At 52.9% G+C, this 25,468-nt stretch overlaps 1 protein-coding gene across 1 annotated transcript in view; it reads right to left on the bottom strand.

Moving 5' to 3' along the window:
• Positions 1–24,997, bottom strand: part of LOC143168988 (tyrosine-protein phosphatase non-receptor type 11-like) — a 58,817-nt gene extending 33,820 nt beyond the window's left edge. Inside the window, exon 1 of the mRNA XM_076356056.1 lies at positions 24,934–24,997. Coding sequence (XP_076212171.1) covers positions 24,934–24,947 — 14 coding nt within the window. The 5' untranslated portion in view covers positions 24,948–24,997. The remainder of the gene's footprint in view (positions 1–24,933) is intronic.
• Positions 24,998–25,468: the final 471 nt, after the last annotated feature.

Genomic DNA, 25,468 nt, shown 5'->3' with positions numbered 1-25,468 from the left:
ACGAGTAGATGAGGCACTTAGGGACACGGTTTAGTGGACATGGTGGTGTTGGGTCGACGGTTGGACTCGATGACCTTAGAGGTCTTTTCCAACCTCAATGATTCTATGATTCTATGACACAGACAACTTTGGGGTGCCGATTAGCCTAACTGTGCGGCATTACGTACGGCGGGGTCCTGCAGAACTCTTCTGCCAGGCTCAGGTCAGAGAGGGTCTCACCCAGGCCCAGCAAAGCAGCAGCAGAGCCAGAGAGACAAAACCCAGAGCCCTGGTCCTGCATACCAGAGCCCAGGCCGCTAGCCCACCGGCAAGCCCCAGTGAAGCCCCTGGTGCTGTTTCCAACACTGCCATGAAGGATGACCAGCACTACTCAGTCTTCATGCCTTGCTGCACTGCCGAAACTGTGCCGCAGGAACCACTCACACCCCCTTGGCAGTTTAGTTATCAAGCCCTAACCCCCAGGGGAAGCCCTCCCTCCATGTCTGCGGAAAGCCACATTCCCCTCCTAGCACCCGCTACCTTCCCGGCAGATTTTCAAGCCAGCTGACATGTCAGAGCTCAATACCCAGGCAAGGGCAACTTTTCCGTTTCATTCAGCAGTCTTTAGGCCAGCCCCTCCTGAGACCATCCCCAGCCCACTGCCCTTCTGCAGGATGGGCCACCGATGCTTGCACAGAGTGGGTGTGAAACAGCTTTTGGCTGCAGTAATGGAAACCTCAACCTACATCTCTGCCCGTTAGATGGTGACCTTCATGAAAGGCAAAGCAGAGCTGCTTTGAGCTGCAGAGCGGCAGCGTACCTAACGCTCCTCTACGTCACACTCAAAGAGGGTTTTTAATTCACTACCCACGTTTTGGTTTGAAACTCAAATACTACCGTCAAAAATGGTTTCATATACAGCTCTTCAAAAGAGTTTTTCCACAGATGTCACTTGCAAGACAGTGCACTGGGCAGAGCGGTTTCAGTCAAAGAAACTGGTTTTAGCTAGGGATTAGCGGTGGCCTCTGACTATATGGGTAAGATCAGGTTTGTGACTCTGTCATTTAATTCCAGTTTCAGTCCTGCCTCTGGAGACCTGGAGGAAGGTGGCTGGACAGACCCACAGCTGCCATCCGGGGGGAGGGGGTGGCTTTTGCTGAAACAGGAGGAGGAGAGTACACATACAAAACCCAGAGACAGCAGTAAAAGCACTCCAGGAGCTCTTTCCTGCAGGCCTTTGAAAAATAGGAGCAGGCAACACCCTCCTGGCAGGGAGCTGGTGCAGACAGTTTCCATTTACTGGCTCTGGAGCCTCTGCTGGCATTAATTGTTAATTAATATAAATTCACATCTGTCCTATCTCCCTGACACATGCAAGATTCTGCACTCATCTACTCCCTATGATTCAGTCCCTTTATCTAAATTATTCTAGTCCATGCTTGCCATTGGCACATCTTCCCCTTTTCACGCGCTGTCCCATTCATTCACCTTCTGAGCCATCCACCCCATCTCCCCCACTTCCTAAAAGCAGCAACATGTTCACGATCTGTCACAATCTCTTAGCAAAGGGTTTCAAGCTGGTTAGGTGTCTAGAGCAATGATTTTGCCTAAGAAACTAGATAGCTTGTTAAATCTGGCTGACATCAGAACAGAGAGAAATCACTCCAAGGACAAACACCACGAAAAACTCCTGTCACATAAATAGCAGCCAGTTAAGGCTACGCATCGCTTTGCATCTGCTCCGCAAAGTCTGCAAGGGTTCATTCTGCTTCTCTGCTTTAATGTGAAACTGTTAAAATTAGCATTTTTGACTGATGCTCTTTCCACTTCAGAAACAGACCCCACTCCTTTCTCAGATCTCACTAATACAAACCAAAGCACACAGCTACAGCACGCCCTCCTTCATCTCTGGAGCCAGGGACCGGCCACTCAACCGCGGAGATGTAGCAGCTACACTATCCAAGACAGCGTTGCTCCAGCTGTGGGCAGAACAACATTCCCCTTCACTAACGCGGCTCCCATGTACCCAGACACAGTCTGGACTGATAAAAGCGTAGCCAAGTCCTCCTCTGAGCCGCCTTCAAGTTCAAAGCCTGCAGTGGGAAGTGCAGGCACGGAAGCCCTTCATTCAAACATGTTAAGGTACTTCTTTTCTACACCTTAACTCCCTTTATAGCACAGTCACGATCAGGAGCAAAGCCCCACCGTGACAGACACTGCAGAAAGCTCTCAAGGGGTGGTCCCCGCAACAGGATCTCACAACGTGAAGCCCGGGAAGAAGGGCGTGGGAGACGCCCGAAGTAGCGTGGCTTGTTGAATTTTACCCAGCGAGGCCAGGACTAGGACTGGTGCTTCACACTCCTATGAAATGCAGCCTCCAAGCTGGGCCTAATTTCCATTAAGGCTGACCAGCCTGGAAGGACAATACACGGTTCAAAGAACCTGAAAGGGACCGAGAGCTTGCAGGCTGACCTGGTGACTGCCAATGGCGTCTAGCAGCGACCTTTGTGCTCCGCACTCATTTAGTCACACACCTGTTTCGATGGCATTTCTGTCTGGATCTTTCAGCTCTAGTTTTAGAGACACGGCTCACCCCGGCTTCAGGAAAGGTGGAGGAAGATCAGCAGGTCTAAAAGGGAGGACAGCTCACGGGAGATGCTGATTTCACAGTTATTTGTCTCGGTGATCCTTCCAGCAGCCTTGGCCATATCCAAGCTGAAGTGGCTGCAGAGAGCCTGATCCCCCTCCGGCCTCCACACACGTTAAGCCAGAGCGTTTGAAGGCTCTGCCTATCGTAGGGACTTCCTCACAGCCCATCCCACACCGCTGATACAGAAAACCTCTTTCACCATCATGTCTTGCACTCCCCAGATAAAGGCCCTGCAGTGACAAGGAAAGGAAGCCACGGACAAAATTAAGATCCTGGACACAAAAATACATCATCTGCAGACAAAAAGGACAGCGTGCTCCGCAGGACTAGAGCAAACAGTGGGGCACCGGAGCATGAGTGTGTGACCTGGCCTTCAATTGCAGTGCAAAGCTGAGTTGCGTTACGCGCTTGCATGGGTGCACATAAAGGATGTGAAAGAGACTGGCACCTGCCTGCTGTGTCCTCCTCACCTCATGTCAGTGAGCAGCTGCTGTCATTTCAGCCCCACCGAGGCCAGCTCCTGCAGCACCCCCCCCCCCCCCCCGGGAGGCTGCAGCAGACGAGGGGGCTGTGCACCCTTGGGCACACGTACAAGGAATGAGAGGGATTATGCCTGTGTCATTTTGAAGGTCTACCACCACTCATGGTCCAACGTTTTGCAAACACTTGATCTAGCAGCTCTAGTCTTTAGAGCCACAGCTTGCAAAAACTCGAGCACGTGTATTTCTCAAGCTCTCCCCTTGCTAAAAAGACTTCCTGCAACAACATCCTAATACCCAGCATGCTGCGCTTTCATTCAGGCTGGCTGCAGAAGCAGCAGCTCCGGGTTTCTCTTTGGCCAACTCGTGCAGCCAGGAGAGTCTATCCAAAGGGCGTAGAGTGAGCATTAGGACACAGCGATGGTACAGGGGACGTTTACCACACATCAGAGAAAAGTCTAACTGATCATTCCACTCTGTTGTGGAGACAGATAGCGGATCAATGCAAAACAGAGCGTGCCTGTTTGCCGTTATGCTTGGGTATTCTCGCGCCCACATTACCTTGTGGCTACCATATGCAGCATGCCTAACTACAGCCACGGAAGGACACTGTCAAACATCGGGCTCCAGCTGGTCCTCTCTAGCCACAGGAAGAGATGCTTCAAACTAAGAACTGAAGGCAGGAAGGAAGGAGGAGTTGTTAGAGAGCTTGGCCTCCCACCACAAGTACAAACTTATATTTTCACTTCCAAAATAAGATATTACACGCTCTTGCTTGGATGCAAGAGTTCCTTCTTTAGAGCATCACGTGGTTCCCTATCCCGCAAGGGCCTATCCCCACCAAGTTACACGTGTTATCAACAGACCCATGTCAGAGCACTCTGAGGACAGAGTCACATCAGAAAGAAGGCTGTAGAAACGTTGGCGTATGAGCCATAACAGACGAAGAAAACGAGCCATTTACAGACCAACTCCTGTCAAATCTCAAAATACTACTGTAGACTCGGCTAGTTCTAGGCAATAGCCAAGAGACGAGCACGCCTCGTGAAAAGCTTTCCCCTATGCTCAGTTTCTCCGGGCATAGCGCAGCCCTCCTAGCATGGGCCACCAACACTGCAAGATAGCTTTTTTTGCAGAAAGTGAAGTCTGAGTGTGCTCTCCGAGATGTGGGGTTTCAGCCCTCACTTCTGCATCTCAGTAGTTTGTGTTTGGAGGTAGAGGACGTAGCATCTTGTCAACTTGTCCTCTTTGCCCGAGTAGCACAGTCTCTCCAGTTGCACCTGAAGCCAGATATCGGAAAGCAGCATGGGGAGTATCCCACTGAGGTTTGACTTCAAAGAGAGAGTAGGAGAAAACAAGCCCTATTCTACCTCAGGGTGTTAGGTCAGAATGGACTGCCCTACCACGACGTTGCAGTATGGCATTAAACCATATCCCCTGTGCTTCCCCAAAAGGGCCATGCAAAATTCATAACCAAGCTAGAGCAAAGTATTTCAGCATCTTGGGATACAGCAGACTCGGCATGTTAACACTTACCTCTACGTGTAAATCTGTCAATGAAGTTTCCTGTTCTCGAGCACTGAAATTAGACATAGTATTTCTACTCATTGTGCATTTGATTTAAACACAGGGCCACCTCAAAAGTCGGTTTGACTGCTCAGGAAATGAACTACACACACAAATACAGCCCCTCTTTACTGCCAAGAATGCGTGTCAGTTATGGGATACCCACACGATTTGGGCAGAGGGGCGTTATGTAAACTTTAACTCAAATTCCATGACTAGCGTAGTAAAGGCTTGGGGCAGAGACTGCAGGGTAAGCCATCTGTCCCCCTTTCCTCAGGGGACGGTCTTTGATAAAGGACAAATCCTAAACCTGCCACCTCTCTCTTTGAATCATTCATACCAGCGAAGGATTTGGCTCTCAGCCTATCACTAAAATGTATAGCTGGTAAAATCCAGGTGTGAGGTAGCTGGGGAGGCAAGACCACAGATTAGCACCTCTCCTCGTCATCTGCAGAGAAGAACCCATGGGACTTGAAGAAAAGACCCCAAGAGGCCGGAACAGGCATCAGCTGCTACCCTGGGCAGCAACGGTGCATACTCCCACAGGCAGCAGAGGACTTCAGACACCGGGTACCCTTACAGACATTTCCAGCCAGGAACTAAGGCCAGCAGAAGGCTGCTCCAGGAGGACAGCAGGGTGCAGCAGGAGAGGAACTGTTAGGCTTGGTAACGCTACCCGAGTGATTTACCCACAGCTACCCCAACCTCCACGCTGCCTGTGGAGATCTAGGAGCAATCGCAAGTCCAATGGGTGCTTTCAGGAGCAAAACCTATTCCTGCCCAGTACCCAGCTGCTACAAGTACAATCCCCACCGATCTTGCTGTGAGTTTAGGACCTAATACCCCCAAGGGCAGAGGCTCTTGCTGAGGCAGCTTGGGTTTGTTTTCAAAGCAAGCGTAAAAATCCCTTGCAGGATACGCGCCGTGTTAATTTCCCCATTCAGATTCCAAATATTTGCTCGCTCCAGAAATAACATCAACATTCAGCATGCTGGTTCCTCAACAGTGCGCTCCACTTCCAGGCACGCCCCCGCCGGCGGTCCTTAGGTCCTTACCCTGCCCCGTGGGCCTGTAAGGCAGCCGGCAGCAGTCACCGGGGCAGGCAGGCCAGTGGGTGGACTGCAGCCCCCGGGGCTTTGGGAACCCCCCTCCAGCCTGCACGGCGAGACCTCGCTTAGCACGGTGGCGGGCAAGAAGTCGGCTGCTAGTTTAGTGCCTGGGTTTAGCACGTGCCACGCCGAGGCAGAGGGCAGGAAGCACAGCACAAGACCGAAACCGCTGGGAAAAAAGACGCAAGTTTTGCCTGACAGTCCTCGGGCTCCACAGAATGGGAGAGGCAGACCTAGTTGTATCAGGCCAACATGCATTTCAACACCCAGCTATACTCGCCTGCACCAGCAGGAAACTGGCGGCTGGGGCTCTTCCAAGTTGCCCCGAGGATTTACACCCATGTTCTCTTAATTAAAAAAGGTGCAGCTAAGTCCCTCAAGCTGTTTTGAATGCATCAGCCCCAAAGGTGTGCAAGGTTATTATTTTCAGCTGCAGTTTTCAAATTTTCTGAATTAATTCTCTCAATTGAACTTGTATTTGAATCAGCCTTTTCTACTCAAAGGGTATTCCGCTGTTAGGACCACCGTGAACACTGAGCTACACTTTAACCTCAGCCAGAGAAGGCCTTACCTACTAGTCTCAAAAGGTCTAATAGTAGGAGAAATCTCTTTTGAACTCCCTCCATTCATGGAAGTTTACTGGCCTGTATATTACAGATGGTTTTGTTCTCATAAAGCGAGTTAAAATTAAATTGCAGGCCCACCTGCCAGACAGTTGGGGCATTAAAAATATGTATCACCAGCCAGCACCGAAACTAGCCCAGCTGTCGTCTGACTGACAGGCTTCCTCCTGGAGCAGAAAAGTATTTGTTTAGCTGCTTTGCTATGATCCAATGAAGCAGAACACACCCAAAGAAGAGACCAGAAACTGAGAAACCAGTCACTTCTGCAACACGTGAGAGAACAGCATTGAAATGAGGTAGTGCAAAAGCCTTGGGATGCTCTTGAGATACAAGGGAATGTAAACTACCAACAGGCTGTAGCAACTTTCATCATCTGAATCCCTGCAGAGTGCTGCAGAGACCAGCCCATGCCCTCCGCACGCCCAAGGAAGGAAGGAAGGAAGGAAGGAAGGAAGGGAAACCCAAGGCATGCTCCCCATTACACTCCATGGCAAAGAGCCATAGCCACTTGCATAACGACCCCATTGCATTTAACAGCCTCAAACGCGGCTTGAGACGCAGCCCAGTTCCTGCCCTGGATCTGTTCCCCGCGCTTCCAGCAGACAGGATTGCTTTCTTCACACACGCTCTTGCCTGCTGTGCCTCCCGGCCTGGCAAAGGGATCGTTTCACAGTCCCTTCCCTACTCCAGGAGACCCTTTCTCATACAGCTGCTTTTATAGTTCATGCCCCGTGTAACCTTCACTACTTTACAAACTGCCCTTCTGACTAAATGTTGCCATTTCATGCAGTTTTTAAGGACCTACAAAATGCAGCTAGAGCATACAATGCTCCGACACGGGCACGCTAGTTATCAGCGCATGAAAGTGCGCTCAGCTAGGGACACGGCAAGGCAAATGAAGAGATAAGCGAGTAACTATTAACATAGCATTGCTAACAAGGTAATACAAGATAAAAATCTAATAACATCACAAAATAACATACTGCTAACAGCAGGGATAAACTCTCCCAGGCTGCAGTCAGCACCAAAAGTCTCTTCAGTAATCATATTAACAGTAATCATAGTAATCATACAAACGAAACTGCTAACACACTGTTTCCCAGCGCTGAAGCCGGCACAAGGAGAAAGTTACCATCACCCCTGTGCTGCAGAGGCATCTGAAGGGTAGTTTCCACTGGAGAATCTTGCACTTCTGCAGAGAATTTGCTAGTCTGTGGCTAACAAGCACTGTTAATCACTATTCCCACCCTAACAGCGCCCACACCTTCGACTGTTATTAGCTCACATCCTCCTATAGCGCAAGTGGAACCTTTCTGTGCAATCTAAACTACACAGATATCTCCATACCTTCTCCCCTTTGCTTTGTTCCCACTCAGAAATATCAGCTTTGTTAAAAATAGAAGCTAGACATACACAGAACAGATATCCTACCTCACCATAACTGGTCAAGGTTCCTGACCCGGCAGAGTATGCAGAGAGATTCGTTAGTCCACAGAAACCACAGGACAGCTCAAAAGGCAGTGAGATTCGTAGGATATGGGAGGTGGGGAGAGCTTGCTCTAGGATGCGGAAGGCAGTTTGCTGCCCGATAGGAACGTTCCAGCCTCCAGCATCCTTCAGGAGGGTTGGCCAAGGTGGCGGAGCCTGGAAAGTTTCAAGCGAAGAAGTGACAGCTAGTTATTTACCAAAAAACAGCCCAGCTTATTCTGGAAGGGAGTGGGGGTGGAGAGAAGAAAAGGAAGTCATCTCGTTCTCTTATCGGTACAAAGCCGGCAGCTGTGAATTGAGTGTTTAGAAGGGGACTGGGGAGGGTAACCACCACGCGCACATGGTACGTGACGACATCTGTCTGTCACTTTATGGGCAGCCAAAGCTAGAGAAAGAAAAAAGAATGGCTAAGGGGCAAAGTTATGTTCCACGGAGCTGCTGTATCTGAACAGCACTTCCTATGAAATCTTCTTCCTCCGTGCAAAGCAGCATGAGAGGTTTCTGCTCCAGGCCTTCCACGCTGAGCGACTCTGCTGAAACGGCAGTCGTCGCCTTCAGCGTGGCTGGGAGGCGAGAGCACCAGCTCACGGATCCAGGCTCTGCTCCTGTCAGGGGCAGGACTCCTTCGGGAGGAACCTTCAAGATACTCACAAACATCTTTGCACCCCTGCTTGCTTTTTGGGTTTCCTAATTTCAGCTTAAAAAGCAGTCCCTTCATTTGGCTCTGGCTCAGTTCCTCTGCCCTCCAAAGCAGGGTTCATAACCCTTCACTTGTGCACCTTCTCTCTCCACCCTGTGAGCTCTTTGGGGAAGCGTACTGCCCTCCTCTCCATGCTAAACACCACGTACTGCTGGGCCCCAAAGACAACCGTACCTCAGGCAGAAGCGTTTCTGCACAGCCCTCCTGAGCTAGCTTCTTCTGGACAGTTGACAGGAGCATGTAGACCACATAGCTGTAAGGCACCCAAGTTAGAGCCCAGTCCCCTTATTCAGGCATGGAGAGAAATAGTCACTTCCTGAGGGTGATGCAGAACAGAACCCGATTCTCTCCCCTGACTAGACAGGGACACTCATCTCAGCCACTCAACACAGGTGCCTAAAGTCAGACGGCCCAAGCATCTCAACACGTCCAGGTCCGGGGTTTAACGTGGAGACGTAGCAAGGTTTACAGGGAGAGAGAACATCTTTTATTAGATCAGGTGATATAATTGGAAAATGCTGACAAGCTTTCAGGCACACAGACCTTTCCTCAGGCCACCCCTGGGCAGAAAGAACTTGCGTCCTCACTCCTGCAAGAAGCCAAAGGCTGTGGCGACAGAGGGCAACTCCACTCTTCCAAACAGAGCCTAAAAGCGCTACTGACCTCCCTCTCTTGGCTCAGCAAGCTAGGGAGGAAGACCATGACACCCAGTCCTAGCAAACTTGGGATCATTACAGCCCTGCAGCTGCATGACTGGCCAAATAGCTCACTCCTGCCTAGTTCTTTAACATCCTTGCGTCACCAGCTTCGTACAGGAGGAGAAACGAGCTCAGAAGGCTGTCCTCCTGTGGGCTGGCAAACAACTAAATATACATCAATCAAGGTATTAAATAGCTGGGAATGCGGCTGCCTCTGCAATCCTGAGTATTTAGTCCATTATCCCACAGACACTTAGCACAATTATGGTTGCTTTGTGGCTAGCCTTTAATGTGCCAACAGAGCAGCTGAGGCACAGAGGAGATTAGAGATCAGCAACAGTCTCAACCGCAGAGCAAAGCCGAGCACTCTGGAAGCCCTGCCTCGCCGCAGTGAGCTCGGAAATGCTGGGCAGGACTGAGGACTGACCCCGCAGGGCCCGAAGAGGAGGAGCGGGAGGTGAACAGCACAGAGCTTGGTCCGCTTTTAGGGTTTGTCCCCACCCAAGCGGCTCGCAGAGCAAGAGCTGGGCTTCTCATCCTGCTAAAGGAGGAAGAGTAGCTCTTACGCTCAAGAAGGATGCTCACTTCCAAGTCAGAAGGAAAAGCTGACAACCCCAGAGGGAGAATCAGAGCAACTCAGGGGCGTAATTCCCGCTAACGGAGAAGATCCAGGCAACCCTCCAGTAGTGCCAAGCTTCCCCATTTGCTCCCCGGCTGCCTGATGCAGCTGGTGGGAACAGCCCTCAGAATAACGCTCCCTGCGGGGGCCTCAGAACGCTGCAGTTGGGGCAGCGAGGTGCTAAGGACGAAATGTTTTGCCCCAGGATATGCAAGGGGTCAGTGGCAGGGCAACAGTAGCACTCCATCTTCCCTTCACCCAGCGCAGTTCAATACCGCCTCTGCACAATCCGCTGTTCCTGCTGCACCTGTTTTGATGGTCAAAATGGAGGTGTCCAGCCTAGTGGCAGAGCTTCAGTGTTTTCTAGGTTAACTGCCATAAGACCTCTGTTCAGCCAGAACCTGTCATCCTTACTTTCTCATGCCAGCATTGTAGCATCCACGACAATGCCACCGTCCCGAACGCATGCCATCCTGTACAGCAGCCACCAAACGGCACCCCAAATGAGCAATGTTCCTGCCACGGTTTTCAGTGGGTTTGGTGAGACTCCAGCATTCAGAAACAACCGAATTTTGCTCCATCTTGGAGCGAACACAGGCAGCACACACTGCAGAGATGTCGGAGAGTAAGAAATATCAAAAGCCACCTCCAGCGGGTATGCCGATATCCCAGCTTTACCCAGCTGGAGCCTGCAAAGTGCTACGATACACAGGGAAAGCGCTACAGAAGAGCATTGGAGATGCTCACTCAGCCATGAGGCATACATGCAGAACTACCTGCAGCAGCCAGGCTGACAACTTCCCGGCTTTCTCCCTTGCCTGCACACAAACCCAAACAGTTTTCAACATGAGGGACAGCCCACGGGCCTGATTTTGCAGAAGGGCAATTCCTTGCTTTTCCCTGGACAGACGCTCAGTCTGCACTGAGCACGCGCGTGTGTGGTTCCGCTTAGTCAAAGCAGGATCAGCTGAATCACACAAGGGACCTCTGCACAGCAAGAGCCGCCACTCCGTGTGCACCGCTGACTGCTCTTGAAATCCACACTCCATCTCATCGCACATCACCGCTCCCGGTGGCAAGCGCTCAGACGGGGGAACAGCTGCTCCCCTGCAAACTGCCTGCCCTCGGTTCATACGCCAGTGAAGGCTTTTAAGCTCTCATGGACCCTAGAGGGCCTTAAAGTACCAGAGAGGCTTAGTGTGGCCATTCTGCACAAGGCTGTGCTGGCTCTGAGCTCCTGGCACTGCTTTTTCATCCTTTCACCATTTCTCCCGGTCATTCCCTAAGCCCAGCAATGTTGCTTTTAGTAATAAGCAAGTCCTGGAAAAGCCATCCTAAACCGTGGCTCATGGCCAACCCTGCACAGGACTTAATAGATCCAGGAGAGCCCAGCGGCCTCTTTTTCAGGGATATTTCTGCGTCTCTTCTCATAGAAACCAGTGCTGCGCTAGCAGGAAAAGAAGGACTCTACACAGCAAGGATGCCTCAAAAAACTTCTTTTCTGTCTCTGGGAAGGTCAGTGCTTGGAAGTGGCACTTGAGCTCTCTTCTTATCCCTAGGATTCAAACAGAAGACAGATTTTTCTACTGAGAATACCCTAACAGCCAACAGGCAAACTCTTCTGAAGACACTCAACAAAATATCCAAGGAATAAAAACGTGTCCTATCTCTCCGTCTGTCATCTTTCCAAGGCTGAAAGCAACACTGAAAAACAAGCCACGTTCTGCCAAGGAAGAGCTGAACTGGCATCTAACAATCAAGGGCATCAGTGATTTCACAACTAGAGCAGGACTTTCCTTTGTTTACTGCCAACACTTCTGTGCAAACCTGTGCTTTGAAATATACACCAGTTTCCTACTTCATGCTCATACTTTTCCTCTGCTCATGTAGGCAGACAGCGCTACCCGCCAATGGTCAGACATCAGAGATGCCAGAGATAACAGCAAGCAATGACAGAGCAAAAAGGGGAAAAAAAGTAGGTTACACTGTGCTGGCCCTCTGTGGAGCTGTGTCTTCCCTTTCCACAATACGTACGTCCTAATGTATTTAGATATACCACCCACAGGGCTCTTCTGTCATTATGGCCTTGGAGCTCAGCACTAGAAGCAAACTAACACGGGACTAAACCTTTTGTCTCCTGAAATTCAGCAATGTCCAAACCGCGTCAGTCCTGTATACAGAGGCCAGACTTTTATTCCCTTCCTCAGTGAGTGGTGTACACGATAGCAAAGCCTATGTGTTGAAGACATGCATCTTCCATGCCTACTGGGAGCTATTGCTGCAAACTGCTACGCAGCCCCTGGTCCCTGCAGCTTCCACGTTGCACTCTATCACTCCTGGGCTGAATGAGCCAACCTGCCGCAAGCACATGGGAAGCGACCACGCAAGATATCCATCGCAGGGCTTGCAGGGCTGGGAGGAGAACGCTGAACAAGGGGACGCCTCCGCTTTCTTCAGCATCACCCAGACTCACCGATGTCAAAAGTCTCCTGTCTGCTCAGCACTGGAGAAAAATCTCTAATTGGGCCTTCAAGATGCTGTGCTTAAATATGACCCCCGGGACATTTATCATTTGAAACCAGATTGCTAGAGCTAGGGCCAGCTGTTTGCATGAGATCCCACTCTGTCTTCCTCAAGCTCTTTCCTCTACACTTCATTAACGTGCTTCATTGCTGCAGTAAGGGTTCTTCACAGAGTTCAGACTACATCTCGGCTTTCTCATGTAGTCACTACCTGACAGTATCGTGCTTTCCACTGCTTTTTAGCCATCCCTTCATGCAGAAACCCGTTCAGTGTTCCCTTCTCCCCCAACACGCTTGCCAGAACCCTCTGCCATGAGCCAAGTAAACCTGCAGCAGCTGAGGCAAGAGCCTTCTTCTGGGATAAATATTTGTATAAGCCGAAGAGGAGAGAAGAAGTGGCCGTCTGCCTTTACATTAGACAGAGTCATTGCCCAAACACCAGTGCGTGAAGTACGAGCGACAAGAGGTGGGAAGACTGCCCTGGCTCCCTGCAGCGCCTGCTGCGGGAGCTGATCGTTTGTAGGGTGGCTCATCACACAAGAGGGACCATATGCAAACAGCCTGCACTACTATTTGTCCCGAGATCACCAGCTGGCTGCTTTGAGGCACTCATCTAAAAACCAGCCATGGGAAATTCCAGCCCATTTTCGCTTGCACTAGGCTGAAGACCCTTAATTCTGTGGCTTATGCCCGGCTCTGCTAAACACCAAACTAGAGGTTTAAGGTTTGGAGAAGCCTGTTCAAATCCCAGAGGTGCACTGCATCCCTCTTCTTCCAGAGTTCAGGAGGGACACCAAAATCTGCCGATTTCAACCCAGTCAAACACTTCAAAACTATGCCTTCCTCACTAAATTGCACTTCTCGAAGTACGCCAGTTCCTTTTAGCTTTGACCATCGAGATGACAACACCGAAAGTTTCCACTGCTTTAAAGCTACAGCAGCAACAAATACTGACACCCCCGCTCCCCAGCCCTCCCCGGAGCAGGACTGAAACTCTGGTCTGAGACACAGATGACAGCCGGTGGTGGGTTGGTTCAACTCAGAGAGCAAACGGACATTCCTATTGCAGCACATCCTTCCTTTGCGCAGGTTGGAATAAGCCCTGACTAAAGACGTGCCAGGGAGTGGGAACTGCAATCTGCACGGCAGGTTACGACCAAAGGGCAAGGAACAGGCTTGCAATGCACGTGCAGCTGCACTTACCTGCCATCTTGCCAGGACAGCCCCCAGGACATCCCTGAGCCCTGCTTTCTAGGGAAAAGCTTGAGAGAAGGAAGTCAATGGAAAGCCTGGCAAGGCAACAGGTCCAGCACCTGCCCACAGGGCAGTGGTTACACCTCAGTGCCCAATGGCAGCCCCTGGCCAAAGCGTCAGCCATGGTTGTTTTAAGTTCCTTTGCTCCATCTGGTGGTTAGAAAGTTTTTAAAGCTGTGTAGAGCAAACATGCGCTGCTCCCTTGCATGGCCTGCTCATCTTCTGGGCTATCTGTCCGGAGAGGTTGAAGAGATGCTTGGGCTGAGCCACTTTGGTAAGTGCAGGGAAGCACTTTGAAAGGGCAGAAGGCTGCTGAACGCTCGCGTGAGGGGATCACCCCCACATTGCACGACCAGGGTCGGCGTGAGTATGAGAACCTGAAGAGTCGGTCAGGCTCCCATGTGCAAACCACAAGGGTGGCCACTTTGTACAGCAGCAGTCCTCAGGCAGGCACTCCAGAGAAATGTTTTGAGAGCAAGTAAAGCAGCAGCGGTAGGGCCAGAGGTGCTGCAGAGTCCAGCACCTGACAGCATCAGACAGAGGGAATAATTTGGTTCCCACCTTTCATGTTGGATGATGGGAGTAGGATAATGCCTAAGCATTCGGACCTGGGCTATGGGAAAGCAAATGTGCTCCACTCAGCCACACTCAGCTCCACTCAGGAGTAAAACGACTTATTGTTAGGATGATGCCGAGGGCAGAAGAACCCTGACCCATACTCCCAGAAGCAGAGGAAAACCAAAACCAGCCCCCAAGGCAACACGGACAGCCAAGGAGCCCAGGAGCTTTCACAGTTAACCAGGCCCTTCCTCATTCAGCAGGTTCCTCTCCAAGTACCGCAGTGAAATAAATAAATAAATGAGGCAGTAAGGAAGAAAGGCAAGAGCAGAGCCTAGGATGAGAGGGACCAGACGGGTGGCCTTATGCTGCAGCATCTTGGCTTCTCCAGGCTCCCTCCCACTTGGCACCGGGGCCAGCAGGAGGAGAGGAGATTCCTGCTGTGTTGCCCCTACCCTGACGCGCCACCTTTGCCTGCCACGATCTGCCTGAGCCCACAGCATCACGTGCGTTCTTGCTGAGCCCAGAAATCCTCAGCTTTCAGGATTATATAACCCGACGAGCTAATTAAAAATGAGGAGGTTTATTTCGGACCCGGGCAGGGTGACAAGACAAAAATATAGCCCATAGCAGGCCCATGTCCCCTTTGAAGAGTCGCCAAGGCTATTTTTTACCTAGATACATCATGAAGAATTGGAGAGAAAAAAAATACCATGGCTATATTTAGAATTTAATCAGTGGCAGGGCTTGTTACACTTAGAGAGGAGACTGATGGAAATATTTCAAGAGGGTGGGAGGAAGGGGGGAACAAACAAACAAACAAACAAACTACCCCAAAAAACAAACCAAGGACAAATATAGCCCTGGCAACTACCTTACATGATAGGGATGCTGCTCAAGGGTGCGAAGGGGGATTTTTTGTTGTTTTGAAATTAAATCCTTGTCACTTTCCCACGCTCTTGAAATCCCCAAGGCCGAACAACACGTCCCGAGGGATGGACTCTCCTCTGCCTTTGTCAAATATTCATAGCCACCCCAGCTCCTGAGACTGTTCAGGCTGTCCGTTTCCCTCTGTCACATGTGCCCAGCGTGACGGGCTGCAGAGGGGAATGGCAAGCCGCAGCAAGCCACGGCTGGAGGAGCTAACAAAGTCCTAGCCTGTGAGTAACCTCACGGTTACCCTGGAGGTAGGATCTAGCAGAGAGCCCCAGCACAACGGCTGGTGATACTGCTAATTGCTTACTCTCCCGTCACTGCGAGCGGGTCCTCCCCTCAGTTTCTCTGACTGGAATCACGCCATTTTTAAAAATACTTGAAAAAGCTCGTTGGAGCAGGGGGGAAGTTGCATGTTCCAATCTTTTGCCTGTGTCCTATTCGTATTTTTAAGGCAGGTCTTCTGCCATGGTTTTGTCAACCCAACCACTGCCTTTTTACACCCTCGTGGCACCCACAGCACCCATCTCCTCAAACCCATCTCAGTGGCAAGCCAGAGAGCCCAAGCTGCTCAACCCTGCTGCCTTTATTAGCTCACGCTCTGACAGAGGCGAGCTGCACCCCAGCAGGAGAGGAGGAAGAAATGGGATTTTCAAAGCAGGGTGGAAGGGGGGACCAAAGACCCTGGCTGGCACGGCTGTGCCACCCTGGAGGGAGTGCGGGGCGATGGGAGGGAAAGGGAACCGTCTCCTTGGTGGTGCTGCGCAGGCTGCCCTCGATGAGCTCCCCTCTCCCTTGGCTGGGTTAAAATAGCTGGGGCCAGCGAGAGACAGCTCCCTTGAAAGCTAACTGGTACATTCAGTCTGACCAAAAAGGGAACTTTCAAAACATAGCGTTTTGGAGAGGGGGGCGAGGGGGAAGCTGCGTTCACTTAGGCACCGCAGATGTGAACTGCAGTTTGCAGCCTTATTCTCAGTTTTGACACCACAGGGACCGAACTAGGGAGCAGCCCAGTGCAGAAGCAAGCTGCAGCCCAGTGGGACGGGGGAGCGTGGCCAGGTACAGAGAAGGGCTCTCTGGCGCAGCTGACTCCCCCCAACAGATGGAGGACAGCCTCTCTCCTCCTGCCGACTCCGGGCAGCTGGTTCTCCACTCGCACACAGCTCTCCTCCACCCCAGTACAGAGTGGCAGATTTCTTGTTTAGCATCTGCTCACCACAGCTGCTCACAAGGAGAAGCTTCTTCCTATCTAGCCGTTCTGGTGTGGGCTGTTGCAAGCCTGAAATTTATTTAAGTGAAAAAATCTCTTTTGTAGCACCCATAGGAGATTAGCAGACAGCTAAACAGAGTCATGGCACTGTCCACATAAATCTAATGACGGTACATTGGGAATGGGAGGAATTTCCAGACCTTATTATCCTAAGGTCACAGGCAGTTTCTTGCTCAGCTGGATAGGAAAAAGGAAAGGATGGGGTTGCACGAAAGGCCCTTGTGCATCAACAGCACAGATATCTTCTCCCCCAGGTAATACAAAAGGTGACGCCAAGGCATGAAGATTGCCTGGACTGTAGGAGGAAACCGAGAACTCAGCCTGCCTCAGCATGGCAGCGGAGGGTACTGCCAAAGGTGCTGGAAACCTGCACAGCAACCCCATCTCTGTGCAGGAGAGGGACCGTGTGGAGGTGCACGCTGAGACTGCTTGCTTTTGGCATGGGCCTTTCCCGGCTGTTGGTGCCTTTTCTCCCAGGTCAGCAAGCAGTCCCACATCTGTGCTTGTGTTTTCCTTGGGAAGATCGAGAGACACCAGCCACAGCAAGTACAGGCTGGGAACCACCCCCACCAGCTTTGTGCACAGAAAGCCTTGAGTAGATACTTGCTACGAGACAGGCTCTTCACCTGATAACGTAATCAGGACAGCTGCAGCAAACACCAGTCCAACTAGAAAACTCAGCTCACCCTCTCCTCCCCCAGTGCTTCTTTCAACACCAAGAAGCTGCAACAAGCCAGATAAACTTAATCACTCCTTGCTGTGAGAGCATTCCCCAGCCCTAAGCCCTCGCAAGGTGGGGGTGCAGGGAACGCTGCTGTGATTCGCCCTCGGCACGCACACTCCTGCCAGCAGCCACGGCGTGGGTGCCAGTAGCCATGGCATGGGTGCCACTAGCAACAGCTGGACCAGGTGGTCTCCTCCTCGAGGCACTTATTAGGGCTCCTGCTCACTGCCCCTGTCGATGGGGGCAGAACAGAGGTCATCTGTCTCGCAGATAGGGGTCCATGGAGGCCCCACAGCCTGTTCTGCAGGACAGATCCAGGGGCCAGAGAGACAGAGCAGAGCAGAAGGGCTGGGGCTGCAGTAGAGAGACACTGAGACCATCCCATCTTTAACAACCACGAGAGCATTTCAAAGAAGATGCAGCAGAGGATGAGGCTCATCTTTCTCTTATCCACGTGGAAATGTCTGGGACTTGACGCAGAAAATCTCCTCCAACACAGAGCCAAGGGGGGCTGCAAGGTACAGCCCCACGGTCCTCCCGAGGCCAGAAAGCCTGATACTCATGGCCAGCGCACTCCCAGACCACCTGACAGATGCTTTTACTGCAGCTGGATCACAGCAACATCCTTTCCACATGGAACCTGCCTGGGACAGCCACAGCATCTACTACAGGAGAGCAGCAGCTCAGAAAGCCCAGGAGGAGATGCTGAAGTGTACATCTCTTCCAAGCACGTCCCTCAGCCACTGCAAGCAGGCAGAGGTCTTTGGAGAGCGCCATTGATACAAGCAGCAGCATGAGCTGTTTGCAGAAAAAAATGCATATACAGGAAGCACACAGTTCCTGATTTCCAGCTCGGTTTAATGCAAAGAATTTCCTTCTTCCCTTCAGACTCATGCAGGAAGCCTGCAAACAGACCAGCCCCGTAATCTGATTAGGCCCCATCCTACGCACATTTCCTGGAACATGCAATTGGACTGCAGGAGCCACTTTCCATCCCTCCCCACCACTCATCTCCTCAGGTAGCAAGTGCAGCCCTGCCCAAGCCACTGCTTTTGGTCAAGGCAGTGAAAAAGCAACAGAATAAACCCATTCCTACTGCAGAAAAAGGATGAATCAATGCTTAAAGAACTGCAGCCTTAGGAGTACTTCTCCCCCCCCCACAATCCCCGGAGGGCATGGGCCTGTTTTTAGCTTGGAAATAGGTACTAGCTCTGTTCGTCCCTCAGGGCAGGGATGGAAACCCAAATGTCAGCATTTGGGAAGTAAGTTTTTAGTGAGCAATTTGGGAATCAAAGGGTATCTACACCACAAAGACACTATGGGGATAGGTACTAAATCAGTGACCCAGCTGGGAACAGAAAAAGCTCTCAGCTCCAGGTTCCCCACTCAGAGGACCCTCCTTAAGAGGGACCAGGCTGCTGGTTTGCTCGTGGAGTGACTGGTACCAGGGATAAAGGAGCTGTCTGGCTAGGCCAGTCCTTTTCAAATTGAGGAATATGTCAAAGCCCCCATTACAGAACACAAACTTTCCCTCCAACTGCCTTAAATGGAGTCAGAAAGAGATCCAGCACGTAGTGGTCAACATGAAAAGCCAGCCTCTGGGAAAAGCTACGCGAGAGCTGGGTTTGCCTTGCTGAGCAGAGGGAAGGGACAATGCCCACCTTTTTGCACACCAAGAAGCATCTCCAGCTGGGCTTTGGGGCTGACACATGAGCCAGGTTTTCTGCGGCAGTGCCAGAGGCACTGAGCTCTATTCCCCTTTCCGAGGAGCCCCCAGCTGCAGAGCCACAGGCAGGCTTCTGCTGGGCCCCGACCGCGTGCCTTGGCCAGCTGAGCCGTCCTTGGGGAGAAGGCTCTCGCTGGGGGGGCAGCTCAGGTGCTGGGGGCACTGGGAGCAGCCTTCCCCACGCCTGCTGGCTCGCTCGCAGTGGTCACACAGCTCCGTGCTGGGCGAGACCCACACCCAGACATCTGGGAGAGTCCAGCTGGCTACCGCTGCTGCGCTGGCAGAGCTCCACCGCTTCACTGGAGCACAAAGCTCGGATTCATTCATTCAGGTGCCTCCGAGGCTCCTGAGAAGAACCATCTCCTAGAAACCAAATTAATTTAAACCCTGCTGGAAGCAGCAGCAAGCAGTTCTGGTACCACCCAGCCACAAAGGAAACTCGCCCTCAATATAGCTTTGGCAGTACGAGCTGGAAGACTGGTTTCCTCTTCAGCGCGCTTTGCCTTACCCTGCCACTGCAGACGGCGAGGAATTCTCCTTGGCAGCCCGCAAAAGAGATACAGCTGCATCTGAGAAATGTGTTCCAGGGCCAAGAGCGCTTCATTTGTCTTGGGACCATAACGAGAGCAGCTCGCTCTGCCCTGGGGAAACCATAGGATACTGGAAAATCACCGAGGGCCTGATCCAAAAACCTTTCCGAGGCAAGGCTAGTTTTCTCTCTTTGAGCGAGGCCAGTAACCATTCTTATTCCCTCACTGGAAAAGGGGAGAGAACAGTGTGTTTATACATTTCATGACCTGCAGTAAGGAACTCGCCCTATCTCGAAATAAACAGTAGGCTGGGGGCTTGGAATTGAAGTGTAATTTAAGTTGCTGCCAATGTTCTCGTCCTCATTTACCATAGTAAAGCCTGGTGAAAAAGCACATCTGCTCCTTTCACTGCGTTTCCCATCTCTCACCTCCCCACCTGTCCAGGCAGAGTGTGTACAGACAGTCTCAGCGCACAGTTTGCACAAAAGCCTTTGAGCTTCGATTCTCCCATACTGCTGCTAACAGAGCCTGTGTCCAAAGACATCTTCATACAGCCTGGCCAGAGAGAGAAAACCAGGGAATCTGAGCCGAGATTCAGGTGCAGCAACAGCAAAGGAGGGAAGCAAAAGGCACCAGCTGCCTTGCTGGGAAGGTCTTGTGAAGCCTGCTTATGTGAGCAAGCCACTGCAAAGGAAGCCAGGGTGTGAATTCAAGCTGCTGCTGTGACCCGTCTCCAGCCGCCCAGGCCGACTGACCCTTTTCGTGCTGGAGTTGAGCACAAGTCAGCTCCAGAGGCAAGTGCTGAAGTACTGCCTGAAGAGACAGAAATGAACAGGTCACAGAAAATTGCCAGGGGACGTTTCTGAGCTTACCACTTGGGGCCTGCACTTCGGAGACACAGCAGCCGTGGGCTTGAGCACGCTCCCACCAGTGAGATCTGCAATCATCCTGGTCCCAGCCACCGTTGCCCTAAGCTCTGCCCATGATGTGTTGTTGATGAATATCCAAGATGCCAAAACACTGACCTGGTTTTGCTTCCTGGACCAGAAATTACCACATCCCCACCACCCCCCAAGTTGCCAAAGTAAGCAGCTATTGCAAATACTTAAGGTTAATATTTACATTTGGATTCAGCGCAGGAAGCATGTGTTTTCTCACTGGTAAAGGGAGTGAGAAAGCTGGGACCAGCTGGTCAGGGGACTGGCATTATATTTCCTGTCACTGCAGCAGATGCTCAAGGTTGGACAGCAACCAAGGTTTCGGGATCCAGCTGGATGCATTTAATGCCTCAGATGCACAGCAAGACGGCCTGCACAAGCATGGTAAACCGTCTTGGAGAAAGCACTTGCAGGACTTTGGCTAATCCCGACTTATCAGCCACGCTGGAGCAGCCACTGCTTCCCACCCTGGTGGCTGCAGCAGCCCTGCTTACACTAGTAATTACAAGCGATCCGAGACTTCAAAGGGAACCACCCACAACGTGCCATAAAATCCTTGCGGATAAAGTAATTCAGCTAAGCAGTAAACTAGATTTTAAAAAGGTTCATCTGAATGCAGGGAAAAAGTTGTCAAACAAATGTACTCAGCTCTGGATGTGGGATACCGCTCAGCAGCTCTTTGTCAAGTCTGCTACAGAAATGGAAGCATTTCACCAGAGTACCAATCCCCCCAACACCATTAACCTGCCCATTCACTGCCCCGAAAACTGGAAACTTGGTCCCTTCAGTCTCAGTGTTCCCTTCCAGGGGCAGTTTCACACTTACGGTGCTGTACGCTGCCTGCCACGCTACATGTTTAACTCCCCAGGACAGGAGGAGCGCAATCCAGGCGGGCTCCTAGGAGCTGCAAGGCAGCATCTCTCCAGCCCGCTCTGAGTGCAGGGAGGTCAGCAGCCGAAGGGGGTTTTGCACAATCACCGCTGCTGGCTAAGCCACACGGGGCCGTTATGGCCCTGGAGCCGACAGCACTGTTTCACCGCTACCACGGCCTTGGAGCCAAGAAGGAAGGCTTCTCTCATACACGCGCAGGCAGGAAGAGTAACTGTCTACTCCGCACTGGGACCGGCTTCACCAGCGGTAGCAATACTCGAAGCACCAGAACCACAGCACAGAGAGCGACGAGGGAAAGGGCCTCCATAATCTATCACACGCAGGCACCAATTCTGTGACAGTACCACTCAGCACCGAATCCTGCAGTACTGGGGCAACCCCTGCTTTGGAGACAATCAGGCTCCAGAAGCCGGCATTTACTCATGTCCTCCAGACTTTCCCTTCCTCCCAGCCATAGCATCCCAGGAAACCTGGCTGCAAAGAAAAAGCCTGCCCTGCAGACAAGGGCAATGCACAAGCCAGCTGCCACCTACCAAGTGCTCCAGACACTGTGCAGCTCTTTTCGGGATTCTCCCTCATGTCACACACGTGCACACACCCCGACACTGACACATGGCCACTGCTTTCCGTGCTGGGCCCCTGTGTTCACTGGCACGGCCTTTCAGAAGGCCATAAGCATGGTGACCGGCATCCACCAGTCCTTGATACCTCTCCCCACAACACAACATGGCCACTAGGAGAGCTTACCAAACAAGTCAAACACCCAGAAAGAGGTTTATTTCCCCTCCAATTGCCTTCCTTGAAAAGAATTAGCACACACGAGTATCCTAAGTGTCCTAAGGTAAAGCTGTTCCTCTCAGCTAGGGACTCACCCCATCTCCTCCCAGTCCTTCCACAGATACACTCCCATGCAGGGAGCAGGAGAGGCATTAAGCAGTGCCCACCACTCAGCATCAGTGTTACTGGTCCCAGCGCCCATACAAGCCTGTGCTTCCCGTGAGCCTCTCTTAGAGAGCATCAGTTGTTAAGAGACACGTGCTTATCCAAACAGCTCTCACACTGGTAGAGTCACGCAGCCCAGGAAAAGGAATGAGGGCAAAAAATAACCCTTGGGTGATTAGATGTGCCACTCTTTCACTACAGGCTTGTAGCCCACCACACCTGCTCCTGAAGCCATTCCCCTGATTCAGACATCCGTATTACCTTGCCCCTATGCCAGGGCAGAAAGGAATGCAGCATCCTTCAGTCCCGGCAGATCCTCAGCTTGATTGCATCCACCAGAGAATCCTACCAGCCATGGGACAGTGCTGTGGCAGGGGGACAGTCACGGCAGGTCACGCACACTCCAAACCTGAGTGGCAGTCCACAATCACACTTGTATCCACACCAGCTCCCAGGATTTTCAGCTGGTGGCAGCCTCACTGCAGCCCACTGACACAACGCGAATACGCACCCACAGAGGTGGTCCCTGAAGAGAGGAACCAGCACCTCGGTTGGGATGGAGCTACTGAGAAATCACTTCCTCACAGATCCCCCTGCTTCGCAGTACCCTCTTTCAGTACAACAGGCCAACTGTACACTGGCCTCCAGCAGCTCCACACCACCAGCCTTTGTAAGTCAGCCCGTATGCCTATTAATGCCAAAGTGCCCTTAATTCCAAGGGTTCCCATGCGAGCCTGAACGACCTGCAAGAAAGGATGCAGGTACGATGCTGACAGTATGCAAAGGATCCACTATTTAGTACTTCAGTTGGGCCTTGCAGTCACCATCCCTCCCAAGGCACTGCTTCAGCCTCTCAGCATTCCACCAGCACAGGTCACGATCTCAGTAGATCCACCTGGGCAGAACCAGGCCACGTTTCAAGCCAGAGGGAGAACAGCATCAGCCAGGGTTCAGGCAGAAGAGAAAGATGCCATACAAATCTGGTAGGCACCCTAGATGTTGCTAGGCAAGAGAAGAAAGGCTGGGGCCAAGCCAGTCTTGCTGCTTGCCACAAATCCAGCACACCCATGCACATGTGGAAAGGATGGGGGCAACAGATGCTGGGGGCAATCAACCCCCCATACAAAAGCAAATCCACACAGCTCTGACCCCTTCTCAGCAGCAGTACTACTAGCTGCCGAGGTTTCTCAGGACTCCTGCAAGGGCTGAGCTGGCAGCAGCATTACAACCATTTTGCTGTCTCTAGCAGTCTGCTGCCCTAGGTAACTGCCCGACAGGGTGGAGCTAGCAAGGAACAGGCAGTGTAGACAAATATTGACTTGCCTGTGGGCACAGAGAGCCTTACCAGCGCCGAGAAAGAAATCCAGGGGCCCCAAGTCCCAGCCCTCTGCTTTATACTCCATCACCAAGCATGTTTCGTAACTTAACGTGGCACCGCCCAGATGAACACTGCCTCTTCCTAAACTTCTTCTGCACGCTTTGAATCAGACACTCACAAAACACAGCTCAGCACTTGTACAGGAGAGACAGCTGGTGCTGGATGGCAAAGAGAGACCCAAAAAACCATAAACCAACCTGAATCCTAGCGTTTGCAGGAATGTGCGTGAGGAGAATCTGGAGTTATTACATGTTCAAGAGATGGTTGCGGAAACCTCACTCAGGACCTGCCCGTGTTCGGTCCTGTACCAACACCAAACAAGCACTCCCTGTCCTGTAACCGATCCCATTTCTCAGCTTGAAGTGACTGTCAGCTGTACGGCTGCTCCCCAGCCACCACCCTCCTCAGGGTTTTTCAAAACACACTTGACTTCTAATAGCAACAAACGCTTTTTCAGGTCACCTTAAGGCTGTCTCTGTGAAGGGACAGACAAGAATGAAGAACGCCCAAACCAGCTATTAAGAAACCCCTCTGCACTGCAGCATGCGGGACCTGTGCACGCGACCCGATGCTCGGAGCTGGCTGCCAAACAGGCACGGAAAGAGACCGTCCAGTGGACGGCTATTTACCCCTTTTGAAGCCATAGCAGAGAAGGAGGAACCGAGAAGGGACGATGTCCCCAAGGCACACAGCCTCCTGCTGCCACTGAGAAAAAGAGACTGAAGCTTTGAAACAGCTTCTTTGGAAGAAGCTGGGGGAGGCAACACCAACAACACACCAGATGCACCAAAGTATCTTTTTTTCAGCTCGCAGCCCACAGAGATTATCTCAAGCAAGTTTTAAAGCTTGGTCCCGTTTTGGCGTCCCCTCTTCAGCATCCCTAGCATAGGTTACAGAGCCTGCCGGGACAAGATGCTTTAAGGTAGCGGGCTTCTCCCGCGGGCGCGGAGCGCTCTCCCGCAAAGGGGGCAGGGGGCGACCCGCAGCAGCCTGGGGGCCGGGGCCGGGGCTCGCAGCAGGTGTCTGGGCAGGGGCGCAGGCTGCGACTTCGGCGCAGGCACCTCGCCCCGAAGCCCGCCCGCCCGCCGCGCTGCCGGCGGCACACCGACCCGCGCCTCCAGCCCGGCGCGGCGGGCGCAGGGGCACAGGCGGGCCAGCGCCGCCGCTCCGGGCCCCGCCGCTCCTGCCGCGGGGGAAGGGGCCGGGTCCGAGCCGGAGCCGGAGCCGGTGCCGGAGGAGGCGGCGTCCGGTAGCCGCGGGTGCTCCGAGGGTGGCCGCCGCCGCCGCCGCCGCGGGGAGCCGCACGCCGCGGGTCGGGTCGGGTCGGGTCGGGTCGGGTCGGGGCTCGGCCCTTACCTGCGGGAGGTCATGGCTCCGCGGAGCTCCGCGCAGCGCAGCGGCCCCGGCCCCGCGCCGACTGCCCGCACCGCCGCGCCCCGGCGGGGCGCCTGGGCCACGGGCCGGCGGGGAAACCCCTCCCTGTGACGCGGGGGAATCCCCGCCCTCCGCCCCGCCCGGCTGCCCGAGCGGCCGTGCCGGGGAGGCAGCGCCCCGCCGCCCTCGGCCCGGCTCCGGCCGGGCTCCGGCCCGGCTCCCGCCCGCCCGGGCAGCGCCTGCGGCCCCGGGGCGCCGCGCCCCTGTCCCCCCGGGTCGAGAGGCCGGCGGCCCCAGCGTGCCGCTCGCTCTCGCCCGGGTGAGCCGCCCAGCCGGGACGGCGGCGTAAGGCGTGCCTCCTCTCAACAAGCGGGTCGCGGAGACCCCCTGGTCTGCCGGTTCAAAGGCCGCAGGCATGGCACACCGCTGACAGGCGACAGCACTGGGCCCCGAGCAAGCAAGACGCAGCCTCCGCTCTTCCCCTCCTCCCCGGAGCCATTCCCCTTCTGGTGCCAGC

This window comes from Aptenodytes patagonicus, chromosome 19 (assembly GCF_965638725.1).
Source record: "Aptenodytes patagonicus chromosome 19, bAptPat1.pri.cur, whole genome shotgun sequence".
NCBI lineage: Eukaryota > Metazoa > Chordata > Aves > Sphenisciformes > Spheniscidae > Aptenodytes > Aptenodytes patagonicus.
The sequence above is the reverse complement of the archived record's forward strand: the minus strand, read 5'-3'. Positions and strand labels throughout refer to the sequence as shown.